Genomic DNA, 21980 nt, shown 5'->3' with positions numbered 1-21980 from the left:
CCTAAGCTAACCTGCTGCTGGTGGTGGCCTTATTGTTACCTCGCAAACACAAAATTATTGTCTAACTCTTGGTGGGAAAGTGAATAAGTAAATGCCCCAAAATGTTGAAATATTCATAATATGTAAGTATAAACATGGTTTTATCTTTACAGTTATTTTCTTACTACAATGATAATTAGTGGTAAACCAACCAGGACCAAACTCACTAAGCACAATCAATGTCAGTCAAATCTGAACCTGGAAGATCTTGTGTTTATTTAGTGTTACCATGTGCTGTACTCTATTATGTGATGTAAGATTTAAAGTACAATCTGGTTCAGCATCATCTCAGAAGCATAGACTTAATGCACCATGGTACACTAAATCCTTCATAGTCGGCTAAGATGACTAGAGAGCTCATGGTTTTTGCCAAAAATGCTACGTGAGTTCTTCCTCCTCCTCTTCCTTTTTATGACTCGACTCACATTCGTTTACTGCTTGTATCTCTTAAAAGCCAGCACCCTCCGTCTCACCTCCCTCTCTCCCTCCTTTTGATGACTCAAGGTCACAAGAGGTCAGCAAGCCCTGCTCAGAAACATAATTGAATTTCTTTTGACCATGGCCTGTCATCATTAAAAGTATGTGGTGTGTGCGAGTTTCTCTACTTCATTAGCGGGCTCTTGAGTGGAGAGAATCAGGTCAATATGACCTTAGCAAGGCTTTATTCGGTAAAACATCACTCAACAACGATCCTCCCTTCTCCTGTTTAGAGCTCTGAGTTAATGACATTTAAATGAGCCGACAATCTAAACCCTTGAAAATGTAACTTTATCCATTTCTTTTGAAAGAAAATTGTTCTCTGGAAAGTGATTAATTGGTGGGAGTACTCCTCTGAGGAAAGCGTGACATACAGTCGAGAAATCGCACATGCACACAAGTAGGTTCACACATGAATTGCTGGCTCACACGCATGTTATCAGCCACGGATAGCAAGTACAACTTCAGGGAAATGTGTGACTCATGCATCTGCATTTAGTCATAAAAGCCTCTTATTTGTCAATATTCCAGTTGATCTCTCTCTCTCTCTCTCTCTCTCTCTCTCTCTCTCTCTCTCTCTCTCTCTCTCTCTCTCTCTCTCTCTCTCTCTCTCTCTCTCTCTCTCTCTATCCCTGTCTCTTTATCGCACATGCACTGCCAAACCCACAACCTCGTAGTAGCTACACAATTTATTTTTTAATTTTTTTTCCCGACTCTGCCTGTTGACTGCAACGCCTGTAGGCTCAAATTCATGTATTTTTACACTCTCTCTCTCTCTCTCTCTCTCTCACATACAGGCGCTCAGAATAAGTGCCCCAATTTTAGTATCATTGTAGTATGAGATGCATCTACTACTGCTGTAGTTTCCACTGCTTCTACCTCCCGTGCTGTAGCCAAGGAGTTACTTTTGGCAGAGTCTTATTGTTGTAAGCGTTTGGGCTAATCCAATAAGAGGGCCCTGTTTGTAGACAAGACACTGTTAAGTTGTCATCAAACCATGCTGCTTAAGATATAAGAAAGCCCTCTGATGCCTGGGTGAGTCAGCAGTACACGCACAGAATAGCGCCCACAGAAAATTTGAATTGCATTAATTAGACTTTCTAATAGCTTAGAGTTGAACCAAGAAACACGAAAGTAAATTGCATAATTTGGGGTTGTCTGTGGAGTAGAAACACTTGGTTACATACACGTTGTGAGCAAAAATGACTGAAACGACTCTCACAGCACACGGCACAACAGCACCTCTGAACAATTAATTTCTTTATGTGGATGATATTGTTAAGTAGTGGATGGAATACCAGAGTAAACCCAAGAAAAAACCTGTCTGTCAACTCTCCTAACACACTAGTGTCCCAAGCAAATATGCAGCTGGGTGTTGGGGTTAGCCTATCAGCACTGCTCAGTCTGTGGGGAATTCACGCTCATTTCCCTGATGACCTGGTTAATCTCTTTTCGCCCTGGTGGCGTTATGACATCACATTCTAACGCGGCTAACAAAAGAGGTGAAGTCTGTTTTAGCTTTTTTCTCATTGAGCTTAATGCGTGAATAGTTCTTGATCAAATGTTACATAGAGACAATGCACGTTCAGATCGTGTTTTCACCTGTGTACCTTTGTTGGTTGGTTGGTTGGTTTGTCAGCAAGATTACACAAAAACTGGATTGGAACTGGAGCTGGAAAACAATGGATTTCTGCGAAGCTTGAATGGAGGATTGGTCTGAGCCCAGAATAGACCTGTTAACTTCCAGGATTTTTTTTTCTTACTTTCTATCGTTATGAGATTATTTCGCCATTTATATTAATTTTATGTTAATAATGCATTTATCTTGATGTAAAAATTCTGGCATGTTTAGGAGGCTGATTTCTATGTGTTTGTACAATTTGGTGCAGATTCTGGATCTGTGGAGCTTAATTTATGGTTAAGCAGTTGTGGATGGTATCTTGATTGGATTAGGCTTGGTTGACTTAAAGGGGATTGGGTCCTTGGTGGAGGTAGGCACTCTACTGAGTTCCATTTTCTTTTCTACTGAGTTGCTGAACGATAATTATGTGCATCCATATTGCCAAGTTCAATTCTTTAAGATTGCCTGGTCTATTGGAATATATCTGTGCTGCTCCCAAATCCCTGGATGAAAAAACAAAACAGCATTTGAAAGTGTGTTGAGTGTTGAAGTTTTACCTTGAACTACTGTAGCATGAAAACTATCTTTTGTGTTCTGACATCAACAAGTTTTGTCTGTCATAACTGCATTTAGCCTTTAGACATTTTTTCTTGTTTGTTCTTACAGCTGCTTGTTCTACCCCGCTGCATTCAGTGTTTGTCTGCCACCTTCCTCTTACATTCCTTCTTCATATTACCTTGAGACACAATAGACTCTTGTCACTCAGCATGTCGTTGGATATAAATGGTACAAAAACAACACACTAGTTTCTCAAAAACACATTTTGAGTTGCAACACCTGCTCCATTTTGTAAAATTGCAGAATGTGTTGAGTAGCGGTTATTGTTTTTCCATTTATGAAACTCTTACTTGTCGAGAACAATGAGCGTGAATGCCAACTCCTTCCAGCAGACTGGTGTAAATGAGGTATTGACTGGCAGATGAATGCAATAGACCACATCCTCGAAGTGGTTAGTAGACATCCTGAAGTAAACACATTTCTTTCCCATCATCTGAACATGGTCTAACCAGTCCCTTGTTCTATTTAGGTTATGTATCGACCAGCTTCTCTCTGTTCTCTTCCTTCTGCCTGTCCAACAGATTTCACTTCCCCTACAGACAATCTAATGTGCACTGACTGTAAACGCAACATGACAGGAAGGTGATAGACAACTAAGAAACTTCATACATTTTATTATTTATACAACCGTCTTGCATTAGTTGTAAAGAAAAAAAAAACGGTCCCATCTCAAGGTCGGCTTTTTCAAACAAGATGTTGCCTGTAATGTAAAACAACAATTTACTCAAGTTTACAATGGCTCTTTGCCCACCTTGTTTCCCTCCTGATTGAAATAATGCTGACATTTGGCAGTGTGTTAGCTAACGTCAGCTATTTTTGTTGTGTGCGAAATACGTTTTGATTTCATTCAGCCGCTGTTACATAACAATTATATCACGGTTATATCAACGTGTGAGTTCAGAGTTTGCACAGTTAGTGTTTGGTGTCCAAGCTGTGACATTTAAAGCTGCTCACAGAGGGACGATAACCTTCCTCCACCTCTCGTTGAGGTAAATTTTGGTCTACAGGTGGATGCTGGAGGCTGATTTAAATGCTCTATGTAAGCAGCTGCAGTGATGATGCAGTGTTAGCACCTTGGGCATATCCATTGAGAGGTTAAGGGGATCACCTGATTTTAAAGGATATATCAGATATCTCCTGCACAATGTCGAGATATGTGTCTATTACGTCCTGCAACCAATGATTATTTCCAGTGTTGATTGATCTGTTCCGACGATATATCAGAAAATAGTGAAAATCATCCTGGTTTCTGAAAGCTTAATATGACGTCCTCAAGTGTTTTGAAATGCAGATTTTTATACCTTTTTAATCACTGGTTGGAAACCTTAACAATCAATTATGGATCATTATGATTCATTATGTGTTATGTGTTGGATTTTCTATCTGTTAGGAAACTTTTTTTAACCATTGACATGATCTATGTTCGAGTGCACACAAGAGATATGGCTTGTTGGCACTGTCTACCCGTGGGTTGTGTAGAATTAGCGATAAGCTGAAACATCAGACATCATCTCCAGTTAATAACAGTACAAAAAAAAAAAAAACATTTCCAAGACGACTCATATTTGCTATACAACATCAGCGACCCTAACAGTGACTAAGACAACAAGATTTCCAAACGTTTAACCATTACAACAATATGGATGTATATAGATGCGGTACTCATTCATACTAGACATCTGTATTTTATTTTTTTATGTAGCATTAACTAATGCCACATACACAGCATCTATAGCCAAAACTAGTTGCCAATGTTCATTCCAAGATGGACCTTCATGAAAAATACCAAAATTAGAAAGACCATAAAGAAACTAGGATTCCTGTGTTCACAGCACAAAATTGATTTAACCTTTAAGTCGCCTTCCATCAATCACAATGATGGCAGTAACAAACGATCACTGAGAGTAAATGACCAGCCAGTAGTGACTGTCGCCTGGCAGGACTCTCATCTCCAGCACATGTACAATATGAATGAGAGCTGCGTCTACATACGTCAACTGCTGCTGCAGAGCAGAAAAACATAGTACAGAGTCCTCTACCACAGTTTGGGAGTTTAGTGTGTGACACATGCTCATATAGTGTAACCACTTCAGTCAACAAAGCACTTGTGTTCTTGTCTTATTTACCTCCACATCATTTAAAAAGGGTTAGCAAAAGAGAAGCAATCGTCATGATTTCATATTATGCTCATTCACATTTAACCAATCGGAGTTCTTGCTTGATACTTCAGGTAGTATAATCTATGTAGCAATGATGAGCATTTAGGACACAATCCAATTGAATCTTTCAGCTGTGTAAACGCAGAGGCTCTCCCCTCGTTGGTATTCAAATTAATTTGTCCGTGTCTTCTGTCGTTGCATGCAAACTGCTGGCTCTGGTGTGAGCACTAATGAACAAAGAGTGAGAGATGTATCCGTACACACAGCTCGGTGCAGAAATGTATTGCCAAGCTTCAAGGTATTGGTTCTTTGTCAAGGTAATTGTACCTTGACAAAACCAGTTTTGTTTGAGATGTCTGTAATAAATTTATTCACTGGAGCCGAGCGTGCAGATATATTTTTCCTCATTCTTTTTTTGTTGAAATCTATTCTGTGCATCAGCGCTACCATGACTAAAACCAAGATTAATTGCTTTCATATCTCTTGTGTGGGATCACGGATGCTGGGACACAGGTAAAAAAAACATACATCACACATGCACTCAGACTGTCTTCATACCACACACGTTTTCTTTTTTGCACACGGTACACCGTGTACCAGATCAAAATGAATCTGCGTGGATCAAAATGCGAGCGCTCTAATTGACAGTGAGGCTTCAATGCTGTGCCGACAGCGTGCAGCATGCAGGGTCCTCTCAGCTGGAACCAAACATCTCTGCACTCTAAAGGACGAATTAAAAGAAGAAATGTAAAAGATAAAGAGAGGTGCCCTGATTTGTTAGCTGCACACAGAGAGAGCAGAGAGGCGTGTCGGTGTGTGGATTTGTACAAAACCAAATGGTTGCTGATGCAGTGTATCTTTTCGTGTGTGAGTACACGGCCCCTCATGTTTATCATAACTGCATACAGATGATGTTGATGGGGCTTGTTCGTCGCTCGAAGGAAACAGGGGCTCTATTTGCATCTGACATTAAAGGAGGCAGTGAGCGCAGCAGCTTATTACAAAGCCAACAGGAGGAAGAGCCGATGCATAATGCACCTCTGTGGACAGAAAACATCAGAGCAGTGAGGCTGCTCACTCATCTAACAGCATCAATTCCACTTCCCCAATCACCTCTCTGTCTGACAGCCACGATGAGAAGAGGGAGGCCAGTGGGGGGGGGCAGATAGAGAAGAAATCACACTACTGCTTGAATATGCAATCAGTTTGTCAGCTACAGTGACTGAGCAGCATCATCTGAGCAGGAGAGAGTGAGTGTTTTTATGTATCTGTGAGTGGGAGACATCGAGATCAGGAGTGAGAAAGGCAAGAAAGAAAGAGATTGAGAAGAGAAGGAAAGAGGGAAGGAGAGAGAGAGAGCAAGTGTGCAGCTTTGAGGCGTTCCATCATCTACCAAACTCCTGCAGCTTCCCTATTCCCTCCTCCTCATCCTCCTCCTCCTCCTCGTCCTCCTCCTCCTGCTGGAGAGAGAGTGAGAGAGAGAGGGAGCAACAGAGAGAGAGAGAGAGAGAGAGAGAGAGAGAGTCACGCTTACAAGCCAGCGGAGAAGAGACGTCAAGAGGAGGATCTACAAAGGGGGGGGAAAAATCCTTCCCTCTCTTCTGCTGCCTCTCTCCGTGCATCCTACGGCAGCAAGGAGCGAGGAGGATCCGGCTGGCATATTTTCTACGCTGCTTCCCCGCGATTTCTGAGGCTGTGTAGCAGTGGGTGGAGCGCAGGGAGAGCCGCCGAGAGCTCGATCGGTGACACCGCTCCGCAGCAGAAGAGTGCCATAGAGGAGCCGGGATGCTTAACAACCTGACCGACACAGAGGAGGGGGACGGGGGAGCGCAGAGCCAGGGTGAGTGATGGGATGTGTCATGCAGCCGCACACACACACACACACTCGCACACATGAGCAGATATGCATAAACATTCACATGGCGATGCATGACACGCTGTACATCTGTACATGTATGTCGACAGAAATACCTCACACAACATTTTGAGAGAACAATTTAGATTGACACGCTCAACCTGATGAGAGAGAGCGGTTATTGGAAGAGGGAGTGTGTGTGTGTGTGTGTGTGTGTGTGTGTGTGTGTGTGTGTGTGTGTCTGTGTGTGTGTGTGTGTGTGCGCGCGCTCACATGCACACATGTACGTGCGTGCATGTGAGTGTTACAGCATTGTACGATCGTCGGCCTGCTTGCCTCCTCTGCTGCTGCTCTTACTGCAAGGCTGTTGTGACAGGAATAGTAATGGGGCTCACTCCATACGACGGATGGCGAGTGTAAGGGCATTCCAGCTTTGTCCAGCACACGCACACTGACTCGCATTATTACACACACACACACACACACACACACACACACACACACAGGAATGCGGTCCAATGTACATGAACGCACAGTACGGAAGCGTTTTTTCTGGCGCAGCCGTCCAATTGTTCATTCACTTTTCATGGCAACAAAAATACTCCCACCACATATGGTGCTCTGTGGACAGGCAGGATGGGCATGTGTAAGCACACAAACACACACACAGCCACTCACAATTACAGATACCAAAGCCACCATTGCCGCTAATCCCATCGCCCCCAGCTGTCAAAATCAGCCCTCCATTCAATCCCCATCGCGCAGCTCAGTCCTCGGTCTCTGCAGGCTCTCTAGAGGAAACCTGTAGGTTGCTGGTTTGTGCAGAGTGGTGGTGTGAGTGCTCTTAAACTGGTTGTTCACCAGAGAGCGCGTACCTTCTCAGGCCTATACACAAATTGAACCTGTTCTTCTAAGTGCTGGTGACAAGCTCTGCACGCTTAAATGCAGTGGAAGTCCTTTGTAACTTTGGTTCAGTTGCCATTTTGGTGCCCATTGAAGAAGCTGCAAACCGGCAGAATTTCTTTTCTCCTCTCCGCTGCATGTTGAGGATTATCGCAGCTCTGCACACACATCTCTCCAGTCCCAGCTCTCTCCCTCACTGCCCTCTTTTTTTTCTGCTCTCCTCTCTACATTTGTCTCAACTTCTCTCTTTCATGTCTCCCATTTTGCATTTTGCACAAATCTCCCTGTCGTTGTCAGTCCTGGGCTCTCAGGGATGCACCGGAGAGACAGGTTGCGGATGAGAGAACAGTCACTATGCTGCTTCTCCTACCTGTGAGGGCTTAATGATAAAAATAGACCGGCGCTGGGAACATGAATATTTAACTTAATGCGGCTTCTCTCTCTCTTTTTTTTTTTTTTTTTTGTTTGGGGGGATTACAATGGTGCGCTGACAGCACGGACAGCAGTTGTAAGAGGTTGGCGGCCTTGGTCGAAGCATGACCCCATTTTATAAGAACGACAAATTGGAACCATCGAGGGCAGGTTAGCATGCGTGACACAGAGCCACATAACAGCGTGTGCAGAAGTGTGAAGGTAATATGATTACTTGAGCATTGCTGTCGTTGTGTTTGCTTTTACCTTTAAAGCACCGCCTGAATGACGCGTTTTAAGCTGTTCAAACTGAGCACACGCTAACATGCCAAAGTGTGTGGCTGTAGCTCATCGCCTCTCCTGCTACAAACAGATGTCAGACTGGTTAATGCAATGATATAACCTATGCATGTAATGTGCACAGAGCCACGCTGGAACCCTCAGACGGGTGGCTAAGTGCCCACCACCACCACCTCCTCCTCCTCCTTCCAAGACATCTCTCAATCTCTCTTGCCCCCCCCCCTTCCATGTCACACTCTCAATATCTCTCTCTTTTTGCCACTCTGCAGTCGCAGCATCTCACAGGATAAGACCTCATTCTCACACACACACACGCACGCGCAAAGACATCCTCCCTCCCCCTTCCATTTCATCTGAATCACAGTGGAGCTAAGATAGCTGTGCAACAACCTGAATAACTCTGTTTAGTCATCAGTACTATGCAGGGCAGCTCCAGATAGGGAGGGCTTTTCGCCTCTTTACAGTAGGAATGTCAGAGGCTGTCGCTGTCCGCTCTGCCCCGGTGCTGAAAGCGGCTCCCCCCTCTTTTCTCTTGCCTGACTCCAGCAGTACGTATATCCACGAGCTCAGGGCTGCCTGGCGCTGTCCAAGGTGCTGATTTATAGCCTTCATTACACGGCTGGGTTACAGCCCGGGAGAGGACAGCACAACGAGTTACATACAGTGTCAGGGTGGAGGTGTGTGTGTGTGTTTGCACTGTGCACCCTTTTTTTTAAAAATGTATTTATAAGCGTGCAAAGATGAAAGGCATAATTCTCAGGGAAATTAAGAAAGGTTGTGAGACGTGGATCCACACTGAGTCACGGTCAGTTTTGCATAAGTAGTCACGCTGCTCTCCCACCATATTGTTAATTATCTGCCTGATTTTTCTCTTTTGAGCCGCGGAGAGGTGAGGTGTCAGCGGTGCAAGGAGGTGGCGTTGCAATCAAGAGCTGAAGGGAAGGTGTAGTTTGATCCATTTGCAGCACAGAAAGGGTTTGATGGCAGAGCATGTCTCGATGGAAAGCTGTTCCTCTTTGAAAGATGTAGGGATGCAGGGTGATGGATATTGAAAGGAGGGTGAGGTTTAAGAGTTCTAGAGCAATGTTGTGTTTCAGGGGTTGCTTTTTGCTTACTTTGAGACGAGAGGGCCTTGTGTTTTAAACCTGGAGAGTCATTTTACAATTTTCACATTATAGCAAATTATCTACACCTACTGCTGAGGTCTGTCATCGTTACAGTGATGAGCTACAGCGTAAACTGTGTCTCGCTTGGACTGTCAGAGCACTCATTGTTTTGTGGCGGCGTATTAAGAGGAGCCGTTAGTGTTCACCAGTCTGGCTTCTTGTTAGCGAGCAAAAGTAATTTCATGCTACTTCTCCAAATGTTTGTTACTGGCTGCAGTTTTTCATTTATGTATTCAGTCGCTCATTAATGTGTCAGTTCAGTTTATTCGCTCCAGTTTAATGAGTGAGTAGTTTTTTGTAACGTGTGCATAATTGAATATTGCTCGTGAGTTCTGCCTGGACAATCTTTGGCTCAGCAGGTCAGCTGATGGCTGATAGCTGGTCTCAGTCCAGATGCATCGAACTCTGGAGGCTTATTTAGGAAACATTTCAAACATCATAGCCTCTGTTAGATGAGATGCGTTTTATTGATCCCATGCAGGGAAAGATAAGTGTCACAGTGGTAGAAGTGCAAGAACAAATGCAGTGTAGATAAGTGACTTTAATGGACACTGTCATTTGTATTATGTGCATCTACTAAACACAAATAAGTAAAAAAAATAAATTAATTAAATAGTTCAAAAATCTCATACAGAAAATATACTGAACCAGTCACAAAGTTTGTAGCCTCTGAGTAGAAAACTCTTGAATTGTGCACTAATATACATACAGTTAAGTTGTGAATACATCTTATTCAAATAAAATGCATGATTGATGCTTTCATGTGATGAAACTTCACTAATGTTAGATTGGAGATTTTCTTGTGGGGCCACAGAATGAAGAAAATAACCGCTTGAGTTTACCCACAACTAGCGTTTAGTCCATGATCTCGCTGTTGGGTAGATCGAAACTTTGGGTTGGTCGCATCACTGTGTTTATCTTAACGTCTTTAAACGTTACAGTTATGGCTGGATATGACAACTGAAATTAAGCGAGTTTGCTGATTTCACATAAATCACTAGTGCCAATCAACCTCAACAACGAACCCTGAGGAGCTAATTTGTCAAAAGTACAACTGAGGGGTAGCGGTTACATCTGTTACACTGCAGCCAAACAAACTCACATGGTTTTAAAGAAGTCAGTCAATAAAAACTACAACTGCGATTTGATTTCATGCTGCGCACACAGCATGCCTGCAGCTCGGTTTCATTACTCCGTACAGTATATTGTTGGAAGTTTGGTTGAAACTGATCTGCTGACCAAAAAAAGCCAAATGTCTATTTTGTAGAAACACTTTTATTGAACGGTCATAGTCAGTGTTCGTAATAAATACGCTGTGTTGCCCTTGACAGCGTCACAATAACTTATCCACAGTTCACTTTTAATGTGAAGCAGCGACTGAGGGAGATGTTTTGTCTTCATTACCAGTAACTTGACACAGCTCCCATGTGGCAGTAGAAGAGTAAACGGTAAGGCTGATCGATGAGATAGAATTATAAACAGAAAGGCAGGATTACAAACACTACAAACCTCAATTCCTGTGAATCTCAATCATTTGAAGGCAAAATCCTGCAAAGCAATGGCAGACTTGGTAGCAACTGGTGAAAATATGCACCTCAAACTTTGACTAGTTGTGGTTTAATGTCTCTTCTTTCGCTGCTGTTTAATGACTTTATGAGTTTAATAACTTCAACTGCGTCTGGATTTCATCAGTATCTGCTCATGAAGGGTTTTTTACATGGCTCGTTTATGTATTTTCACTGATTGATTTCAAACCGGAGGAAACAACCTGAAGGCAACAGCCTCAGTTTGACTGCACTACAGGTAGAGGCAATGAAGGTTAACATCCGTGACGCGCATGATGTAGAACTAAATTGACTTTGGAGATATTGCTGACACATAAAACCATCATAACTGCTCGCATGTAATACCATCTACAGTAACACCAATCCATCAATCAATTGATTTTAGCTTATTCTAGTTTAGTTTAGTTTATTTAAGTGGGCTAGGGACTGTGCAAATTAATAAAACACATGGGAATGAAAAAAAACAAAACGTAGCAAAAGAGTAAAATAATACAGTAGAGCTTGTTTCAACTTGTAGCTGATACGGTTGGTTGATTTATTAATTAGTAGACCAACAGAAAAAGCCTCAGTTGTTTTAGTCAGTTTCCATTTATGATACATTTTGTGTGTTTCTGTGTTGTCTTTGATAGTAAACTAAATATCTTTGGGTCACAGCAGCAACAAGCACCTTTAACAACAACAAGCAAATTAGATACATGTCCTTGGGCTGTGAGCATTTTTGGTAATGCATTTATAAATCAAAGTAATTTGTAGATTAACTGAGAAAATAACTGATTATTTGATAAAGAAAATAATCATTACTCCATCCATCCATCCCCTATGCTGGTCCGTACTCTTGGTCAGGGCTGTGAAGAGGGCTGTAATGATGTTTTAGTTATGGCTGGCTGCATAATACTGCAAAATGCTCCCTGGGGCCCTCTCCCAGGGAGGCAGTTGTTGTGCATGCTCAACGTCATTATTCTCTGTCTACCCGCTCTGCGACTTATCTACTGTGAATGGAGAGGGAGAGAGCAGAAATGCACTGTAAGTGAGAGAGATTGCTGGCTAATACAGAACCACAGGCACTTGTAACTTGGAAAGGTAGCCGCACACACACATACACACACACACACACACACACACACACACACACGCAAAAAAAGTATTTTCAGTAGCTTAGCGCTAAAGCGTATCATCTCCACGTGAGTAGACAGATACATTGGCCGGTTTGTAGCCTGCAGTATAAAACTGAGTAGGTCAAGTTCAATACATTACTGACATGTCAACCAAGTTGATAGCTGCATACTGCTGCATTCTTCATTAGACACCAGTATGTTTAAAAAAGGAGAAACTCATTATTGTGCAAAGATTACAGTTTTGCCTGTATCATCTGTTTCTAGCTATTCCCAATCCCCAGTCTTTTTGCTTTATGTCTGTGAGTCGGTTCTATTTTTTACCAACACGATCGGTCAAATGGTTCCTGGGGTCCAAATATAGATTGTAATTATGTATCACATAATTGAATTTAATAAAGGTAGGTATTATTGCAACATGGATACAGCGGCTTACGTAACGACGGGGCAGATGAATCGGTTTTCTCGCTAATTAGAGTATGGCTACCATCAGGAGTGGGTGTCCACATATAATGGATGGGTATTCATTCATTGGTTTGTCAATTAATAAGCAGGAGAGTATAATCAGCAGTGAAGGGCTCTGCTTCCCCAAAGCTTGATGTTGAGTCACACTGTTGCTGCTGAAGCGCTCACACAAAAACCATGTACAGGCAGAGGGGTTTGTGCATGCACAAACACAAACACCGACATAAAGACATTTAGTCACAGATGTCCAGCTTTACCACACCATTCTAGTCTAAAAGATATGGCGACGCCTGTGCAAGTTATAATGGAGCAAGTGAATCAGGAACGACTTGAATCACAGTTATTCAGGACTTACTCATTAATGAGTCATTATCACAAGGACCATCACAAGCTAATAATGACTCATTCATTTCTAGTTACTGTTTTTTGCACCTTCAAGGAAAGTAAAACAAAGTACTGAGTAGTTTGAGCGGCAGGTTCAAATAAGATTCAAAGTGACAATTATCACGTTTACCTGTAAATTATTATGTTTTCACCTGTGTCTGTTGGTTGAATTATTGGTTTGTCAGCAAAATTACACAAAACCTACTGAACAGATTCCCACAAAGCTTGGCTGAAGGATGAGAGTCTCGGATTAAATAGACCACTTTAATTTTTTGTGTGGCTCCAGATAAAAGGGGCAGGTCCAGGAATTTTCTCTCACTTTCTTTAACATTGCAAGATGATGAAGAAGGTGATTTTCTATATTTTCAGGAAATGATGCATGGATCTAAATGAGTCGTCCTGGTAACTACTCATTATTAAGTTTCACGTTACTTGAAGGTGCACAAACAGTAACTACTGATTAAGTAATTGGTAATTATTAAGTCTATCTGGTAACTACTTAGTATTATGTTTCATTTACAACTTATCATTATCTACTTTATAGTCCTTGAATCACATTTATTCAGGAACCCATTAACTCTTGATTCATTTTTAAGTTGTTCCTGATTCCCTCCTTCCTCGTTCTTTGGAAATTACTCACACCTTCGTGTAGCTTAGTGTTACTAGACATAAGTGTTACTAGACACATTTACATTGGATTAGAAACATTGGCTACTCAAGAATGAATATGTTGATTGAATTACTTCCTGATTTAATTGAATTGATTTATTTGCATCACTACAGCAGCTAAAATCCTTGCACAGCAACCAGCATTGTGATGGAAAATTTCAGGCTGTAAGGGTTTCTGAGGTAAAAGATTTCAAATGGATGGATGGTCTCAGAAAGAAATAGATGGCCGGGTTTATAGAGGGGACGACGAGGTCAGTGGAAGTGAGGGGAAAGAGATGAATCACGCCAAAAGCAGCTCAACCGAGCTGAACACAGGAACCTCTGTCATCTCTCTCACCGCGTTTATTAAAATGTACAGAAAATTGTAGTTTGAAATTGCATTATGACCACCGTATGAAACGACTCAATAGATTTGAATGATTTAAATGCATAAGACTGTTTTTATTTAGGCAGAGGATATAACGAATAGAAGGCAGATGCACATGAAATATGAAAAATAAAACATATTACACATTACATACCAGAGAAATCATGTAGAGTATGTAATAGCCTTTTAATAGAGACGACGCTTAATTTGTTAGCAACTGAGGACAACAACAACACTATGTAACAAGATCTCAAAGTCAAGAATAGGTGTTGCATCATCAGAACAGACAAGGTTTGCGCAGCTTCATGTTTTATTCAAATATCATTGCTGAGGTGTCATTGCGGGCCACTTTACTGCCCAGCCACTCTCAGCACAGAATAAAGAAAGCTATAAAGAAATATATTCTTCTGGGGAGATATCTGCTTTGAAACACACTCCCAGGTTATCTTTAACTATAATATAACTATCGTAAACAAGAGTCTCCAATGTGGCCTCACCAGGCGATCTCTGTATTCAGAGGGCTTAAACGTACTGCAATCAATATTATGCTTTATGTTTAAACATGCACTCTTGGGATTGCCAAACAGCATGCTGGGAAATGTAGGAAATCAATGGAAGCAGAGTAGAGATTGCCACAGATTGAGGTAAAGAAGATTACAACAGTAAATCTCATCTCTTTAATGAATGCATTAAACAGGTTATAGTAGTAAATACACTACTTTGTCTTCATGAGGTATTTCCCCTTTATATAGTCTCGCAGGTGTGTCAGTTGTGAGCTTTTTTCCTGCATGGTTGCAGTTTCCATTTGGCTCAGGTGCACCACAGTGTGTGAATCACACAGCAGATAAAGTTAAACAAAGTGATTCCAGTGGAGCTGACACAGAAACACACACACACACACACACACACACACACACACACACACACACACACACACACACACACACACACACACACAAACAGTCACTGATGGGGGAGTGACACTCCCTCGCTATCCTCCGGCTCGTTATTGAAGAGACCTAAGTCCTTGATGAGTCTCTCAATATCCATCCTATCTGGCGTTACTGTGAAGCGACCTGCGCCAGGAGATGGAACCATAATGAAAAGCCACATATTGATTTTCTCTCACTCATGTACCTATTTGTGGTGATTTAGCTGGTGTGTGGTTTCAGAACCGTGATGTCCAGTAGCACAACAATCAGTCGTTGCATCAAGTTTGCACGAGGAAGCTACTGGTCTGGCTTTTATTTCGTGTCAGGAGACAAACAGCCTCTGTTACCTTAATATCTAGGTGCATGTGTGTATGTGCAGAGCCTGGCTTGATACCATTTTATCAAGCTGTTTCCCTTTGGCTCGGGAGAGAAAAATAACCAAGTAGGTAATGTGGATTGCCATGGTTACAGTCTGGGCTGTTGGAAATGTTCCATATATTTGCTAAACATGAACCCTTTACACTGAGGTTAAAAACAAAATACAGCACGATCTGTTTGTCTCCTGCCATTCACTGGTTTCTGCACGAAAATCCCTGCTCTGCTGGATTCACTTTCATAAGAAAAATACAGCATTTAAGTTGGGCAATTTCCCTTGCGAATACATCATTTGCATTTCATAAAGCACAATGAGAAGTCACGTTTCTCTCTTTTCAAGCCTGCACGTTACCTCAGCGTCACGGCGCTCTCTCTGTCTCCCAAGAAGTTTAAACAATCCTTTAATTGCCTAGGTAACTGCCAGCCAGCTGAAAAACTGTTTTGGTCTTTCATCTTCAGAGCAGTTGTTATACAGTATTCGCTTGCCGTCACGTGTGCACTTGGCCCTGAGCGTGTGTGTGTTTGTGTTCATACTGTGTGTGATCTCTTTTAGTGTATACGAATGCTAATATTGGGAAACCACATAAATTCAGCACTGATTGGCTGGACTGGAAGAAAGCAGGGAGGCTCATTAGCGCGTGTGTGTGCGTGTGTTCGAAGAGGCAGTGAGGAGTGGGGCGATGTGGACATACAGTTTCAGCTGTGGAAACCCCAATTTGTCTGTATGTGCGTGTGTGTGTGGGAGGATCCTCTGTTGTACAGCATGGCATTGTGGGATTGCTGTGTCTTTACACTAGAAAGCAGCCTAATTGGTGGGTATGAGTGGGCAGAAGGACTGAAAGGCGACTGTGAGGCCAGCGGTGGAGGTTTCTCTCAAACCAACGAGAAAGCGCCCGGCAGCCTTGGACGAAAATCAAACACAGTCTTGTAATTGGGCAGGGGAGGGTGGTGGGGGAGGGGCTCGGAGGGGGATCAATCCCTCACAGTCTGCTTCATCGCCAGGACTCTAATTCTGGCCGGCAGTACACCAGTGGACTTGCTGCACACACACACACACGCACAGAAGAAATAATGTTTGTGATAGGTTGGAATTGCTAATAAGGCAGATGGGCACAGCATCAACACCATGCTCTTGCATAAGAACTTCAATGCACGGATTGAAGTTCAGATCTTGCAAATGGAAAGCTTAGATGATGAAAAAAGTTGCTTTTGATTAATTACTGATATCGTGAGCGAACAAGTTAAAGTAATGAAGGAACTCTCAAAAGCAAGGACTGGCTGGAAAAAAGCAAGAACATGTTGGGAAAAAAGAAGTGAAAGCAAATTCAAATGATCTTCTTCTTCATGTCATCGTGGATTTAAACACTGAAAGTATGTTAATGGACAATATGCTGATTTTGTCCTGATGCTGCCCCTTTAACAATGTTTAACACGTTATTAGGGATAACTTCTCCCATATGTGCATTTTTCCTGTCTTTTTCCCAGAGTTGCAAAGTCTCAGGTTATGCATGTTGGTGATGTCCATCCTAAAATAGCTACTGAACAAGGCTGTAGGTATTCCATTAATTGATTAGCTTTAACAAAATTATAAAACGTCCATCCATATGATGAGTTCAGGCATAATTCATCTCATTCAGTCCAACAGGAAACGGACTAAATCTAGACCCTTATTTTATGGGACAGAGCAAACGTTTAGTCTCTCTACATACGATAAAAATGGTTGCCATAAGTCAAAGAACCGTGACCTCTTCAGTTGAGCTTCTAGGAGTATGCACGTGTACAGGATCACTCACCCTTAGTACCAAGAATCTTTTCCAAAGGTTTGGGCAGAAAAAAATACACTATAATGAGAAAATAGCTTCCCGCCTGTTAACCACAGTAATTTAAATTGATAGGGATGTTTCCACTGATGAGTATTGATATGCTACAGACACGGCGCCTCTGCGGTCCAGATGCCTCTGTCCTATAAAGGCCGCGGCTCATTATAAATCTCCCCATTTGCGTGATTGACCACATTAAAGCCCAATGGTCCATTTGTAATTTTGGCTCTAACAATGAAAATGGCCAGCACTGGTGATGAAGTTTTAGCTGTTTCCGTCGTTCCAGTTTTCCTGTTAGTTCCTGGCCATTAGGATACCCAGAGCATCATTAGAGGATATTAAGCTTCTTTTTTTTTGTTCTCTCTTTGTGAAAATGGTTTGGCGGGGGTTTGGGGGGAAATGTGGGTGGAAGCATAATGAAATGTCCCTTTTCTGAAACTTGTAATGTGGAGAACAGTGGGGAGCTTCAGATGCACTTCTGTCATCAGCCTCGCTTGTGTTGTTTTTTGACTTCATTTAAAACATCCACAGGGTGATTTGAGATCTGCCTTTTTTAAAGGAAACCAGTATATTCTTTTTTCCAAGCCAGAAAAGTGAAATTCAGATTTCACAACCATTTTATAATTATGATGATGAAAAAGTGTCTCATCCAAATATTTATCTATACTTGTAGTCAAATGAATTAGTGTATTAGTCGATAAAGTACCCCTTTATCCTGCCCCCCCCCCCCCCCCCCCCCCCCCCCCTTTACACATTGCTTGAAGTGACAGATAAATGTACAAGGACATTACTGGATCAGGGCCATTATGACTGGGACACAAAGAGCAACACTATAATTTGAGCATTTTCAATGGCAGGGCTATCAGCGGAGCTGTTTGGGAAAATAGTCATTCATTGTAGAAAGAGGACACTTTTTCCCCCTTTCGCCAGAACAAACTGTCGGCCGCTAATTCTATATAACACACACAATGAACAGCTCACTTATTATCAACTGAATGGACCAATTTGTGAACCAACAACACAAAAGTGTAGTGTTTTCTCTGTCTCATCTTTCATGCGTTTTTTTTTTTGTCTTACGTCGGGGATCACAGAGACACGAGAGGACATGTTGAGGTAGACAGATTGTGATTGATACTGCTGTTATTGGCTAGTAGTGTCTATGATTATTGTTAATTTACCGCACACAAACACATACGCACACACAAACACACACGCACGCACGCACACACACACATACACACACACACACACACTGCTATATGTCTTAGCACGAACGCATCAACGCAAATAATTCAGCCTGGTGTATTTAATTTCATTTCACTAAATAATTTACTACACTTATAACCACTTACATTCATATTTCAGGTGCACCGCTAAACATTTTACATAACGTCATCTCTTTCGCTCTCATGGAAAGCAATGCCACTCCACGCCATCTTATTCAATCATTGCCTCTCAGCCCGGCACTTAAACACAGCCCAGCTATGTGGGCATACAGTATAGATGTAAAGTATAATCTCACAATCAAATATTTATGTCTGTAGGTATGAATTTCATGCACCGTCCCCCTGAGTATAGTGTCGCCTTTGGCAAGGCCGACCACTCAGCTCACGGTGCTACAACCCCTCTATCTCTCTCTCTCTTTCTGTCTCTCCCCCGTCTATCTGTCCCTTTCTTTCTCTCTTGACGACAGCTTAGTTGACATGTCTGCATAAGTCTCAGTCAGGCGAGTGTCTGGGGCTGATATGCCTGTGTGAATAGTATTTCCCATTTCGCCATGGCCCACGGAGCCTATCAGCATCCTCAGCAAATGGAAATAAACCATCTGTCAGCCGGGGCCCCCTCCACAGGCGGCGGAGAAGCACGCCACTTGCCCCGTGTCCCATCTCGGCCCTCAATAGGAGCCCATTTAGCTATTGTCACACAGGAAATGGAGCAACTTAACTGGAGAGCTGTGGGATTGGTGTGGGGTGTGCCGGCGCGTAAATACAGAGGATTTCTCGAGGCGCTCTCAACGTTTGATGTTTTATGTTTAGTGAGCAGGATTAGAGGAAATTCTGTCTCTGTAGAATTCCCAATTTACAGAAGTTTTATTCATTTCTGGGGTATTTGACGGATGAAACTGAACTATTTCTCACATTTATTCCCCTGAAGTTTAGCCTGTCAGTTGATGTTTTTTATATATGAAGGTCGTATTTTGCTTAAGGTTGCAATAGTATGATTTTCAGAAGATATCCCAGTCTCATGGTATTACACAGTTACTGTAATTATCATTAATTACAAACAAACTTAAAATATACATGCTATATTTTTCAGGTTCACTCTCAGCGGTTTTCTTTTACCCAAAAAGCTCTAAAAACCTACTCTGCTCTACCTTTCCAGCATCAAATTGCAAAGTTAGCAGCTAGTGGAGAACAGTGGTGCATTTAAAAGCTAAAAAGCATAATAGAAGTTGAGGTGGTGGAGACCAAAACAGAGATATAAAGAGAATATTTCCAGAAGCATGTACAGAAACATGACCCCAAATGAATGTCAGTGTTCCTGCATTCACTTGCTCAAATCTGTGAATACTGGCAGCTGTTAACTGACACGTTTAACAGAACAGCTTTACAAGGTGATAAAATGTCAGTGTTGTGTTTGCAGCTTGTTCTGCTGCCCCCAAGTCACTGAACAAGGTCAATTATGGCCACTTTGATAAGATGTCATATGACACTTCATCACATGAGCCCAAAAACTGCCAAGAAACTCTTGCGCTGCGGCTGAAGTTTGGTTGGAATCCATTTAAAACTTCCCACTAATCCAAACACGCTGCACTGCTCATCGTGATAATCAATTCAAACATCACAAGCATCAGGAAACAATGTCGAGATGTTGTTTGGATCATTCTTCTGATTTGACACATCTGTCTTCCTGTCAAAAGGATATTTTTTGGTATTTGGAGCTAAATTGATAACTTGAGTCGTCTTTCTCTTCACACTCAGCGGCCCTCTTAAAGGGAACAAAGAAACTGGGAAGTGCTAGATGAGCTCAAACTGGTTTTTAGTTTGCATCTTATTTTATCTCCAGTGAAATAATAAAACATATCTCTCAGATGACAGCCCTCAGTGCTATTCTCATCTCTTCTCCAACACTGATTTGAATAGATGCTGTCTTTGTTGAACGTGTTCAAACTGCACCATTCAAATCGTGGTAGAGACACTTTCCATCATTGTGCCACCAAATGAATGCATTTATTCTGTTTTTATGGCCTTTAAGGTTTTTATTATTCAATAATGCATCTTTAGACTTCTGCTAAGGGACATAAAAGCCCCCATTCTCTTAAAATAGAACCCTTTATGGTCTCCTATTTTGCCTTATAATTCATGATCCATCAGCCGAAGGGTTTCATATATTCTATGAATGCTTAAAACCGAAAGCCCCCATCACTTGTGCTTCACATTTCATAATTTTTATTCATTTTTTAAGAGCTGTCAAGTCACGTCGTTGCCCTCACTTCTCAGTCCATTTGCTCCATGTCCGTCTCTAAGAAAGTGATTTCTGCATGTATGCTCCCGTCTGTGAGAGCGAGAGCCGGCCGTGACCTCCATCCAGTAATCCCTGGACCTCTACTTACACACTACTGATCCCTGCACATTTGCTGTCTATCGTCTTCTCCTTTCCCACCCTGTCATCTTCGTCCAGGATGTCTAGATTATTAAACCCAACACGTCCTAATCCCCTCATCCTCCTACTACTCCACAGCTGCCTTGCAGATTGGTCATCAGACCGCTAGTTTTTTTTTTTTTTTTTTTTAGCTTAGCACAGCTCAGGACCTTGGCTGAGCAGCTCTCTATCACAGCTGGGTCTCGCCTAAAGACCTTTCTGCTGCCCAGTCAACAGGGATCGTCTTTTTAGTTGCTAATGATTGCGCCGTATTAACAAACAATAACATGTTCGTGCTTGTAAGAGCTACTGACTCATCTTCCCTCATTCTTCACCTTCTCTTCCCCGTCACGTCCCAGGTGGGGACTCCTCTTGGATGGGATTGCTGCAGCTTGTCACACATTCACTTAATTTCATTATCGTTGATGGTGCAGAGGGAGGGAGCGAAGGAGTCTTTGATATTTTGGAAGCACAATGTGCAGAAAGAAAGAAACAGAGGGGCTTGTGGGATGGGGGGGCTGCCATCACGGCTCAGGCACATCAAAGGAATCCTCAGCAGATGTCTCTAAACAAGATGGCTGCCAGGTCAGCTTAGTCAATTACCTCAGTAATAAGAGCAGGTTGTTGTTTATGCGGCATGCTCAGGTCCCCGCACTGCTTTGTGGTTTTTAATGCAGCGGGCAGTTGTTTTTTCCAGATCTTTGAACTCGCTCTGAGCTTTTTAAAATCTGTGTTTTATGTGGATGGATTGAAGCATCTTTTGATCACACAGAAAAAAGTGAAGAGATGAATGTTGGTCATGAGGAGCCATGCAGTGAATTAGAGACTGCCCCTGCTTTCACTCTTGAGAGACAGATAAAGAAAAAGAGTTAAAAAATCATGCCAATGGCTTTGTTTTTTTAGTTTGTTTTTTTTTGCCTCTATGGCAGCTGTCATCCTCTGTTTCAGAGGAGGAAGCAACAGGGAATAATCATCTCCATTTGTTATGTTTTGGCCCTAAAGGCCTGACAGGCCTAATGGTACATGGGTGGCCAAACCATGCCTGACTGAATGAGGCCATCAGATTCACATTTGGGATTTTGGTGCACAAGGCCATACGT

General features: G+C 42.2%; 1 protein-coding gene across 5 annotated transcripts in view; it reads left to right on the top strand.

The window, feature by feature from the left end:
• Nucleotides 1-21980, top strand: part of slc12a5a (solute carrier family 12 member 5a) — a 152714-nt gene that overhangs the window by 52531 nt on the left and 78203 nt on the right. Inside the window, exon 1 of one of the 5 annotated variants that reach the window (XM_037100740.1) lies at nt 6427-6754. The exons of the other annotated variants lie outside the window; for them this stretch is intronic. Coding sequence (XP_036956635.1) covers nt 6700-6754 — 55 coding nt within the window. The 5' untranslated portion in view covers nt 6427-6699. Of the gene's footprint in view, nt 1-6426; nt 6755-21980 lie in introns of those variants that run through there. 5 annotated transcript variants of the gene reach the window in all.

This window comes from Acanthopagrus latus, chromosome 6 (assembly GCF_904848185.1).
Source record: "Acanthopagrus latus isolate v.2019 chromosome 6, fAcaLat1.1, whole genome shotgun sequence".
Lineage (NCBI taxonomy): Eukaryota > Metazoa > Chordata > Actinopteri > Spariformes > Sparidae > Acanthopagrus > Acanthopagrus latus.
This window is presented reverse-complemented; position numbering and strand designations above follow the sequence as displayed.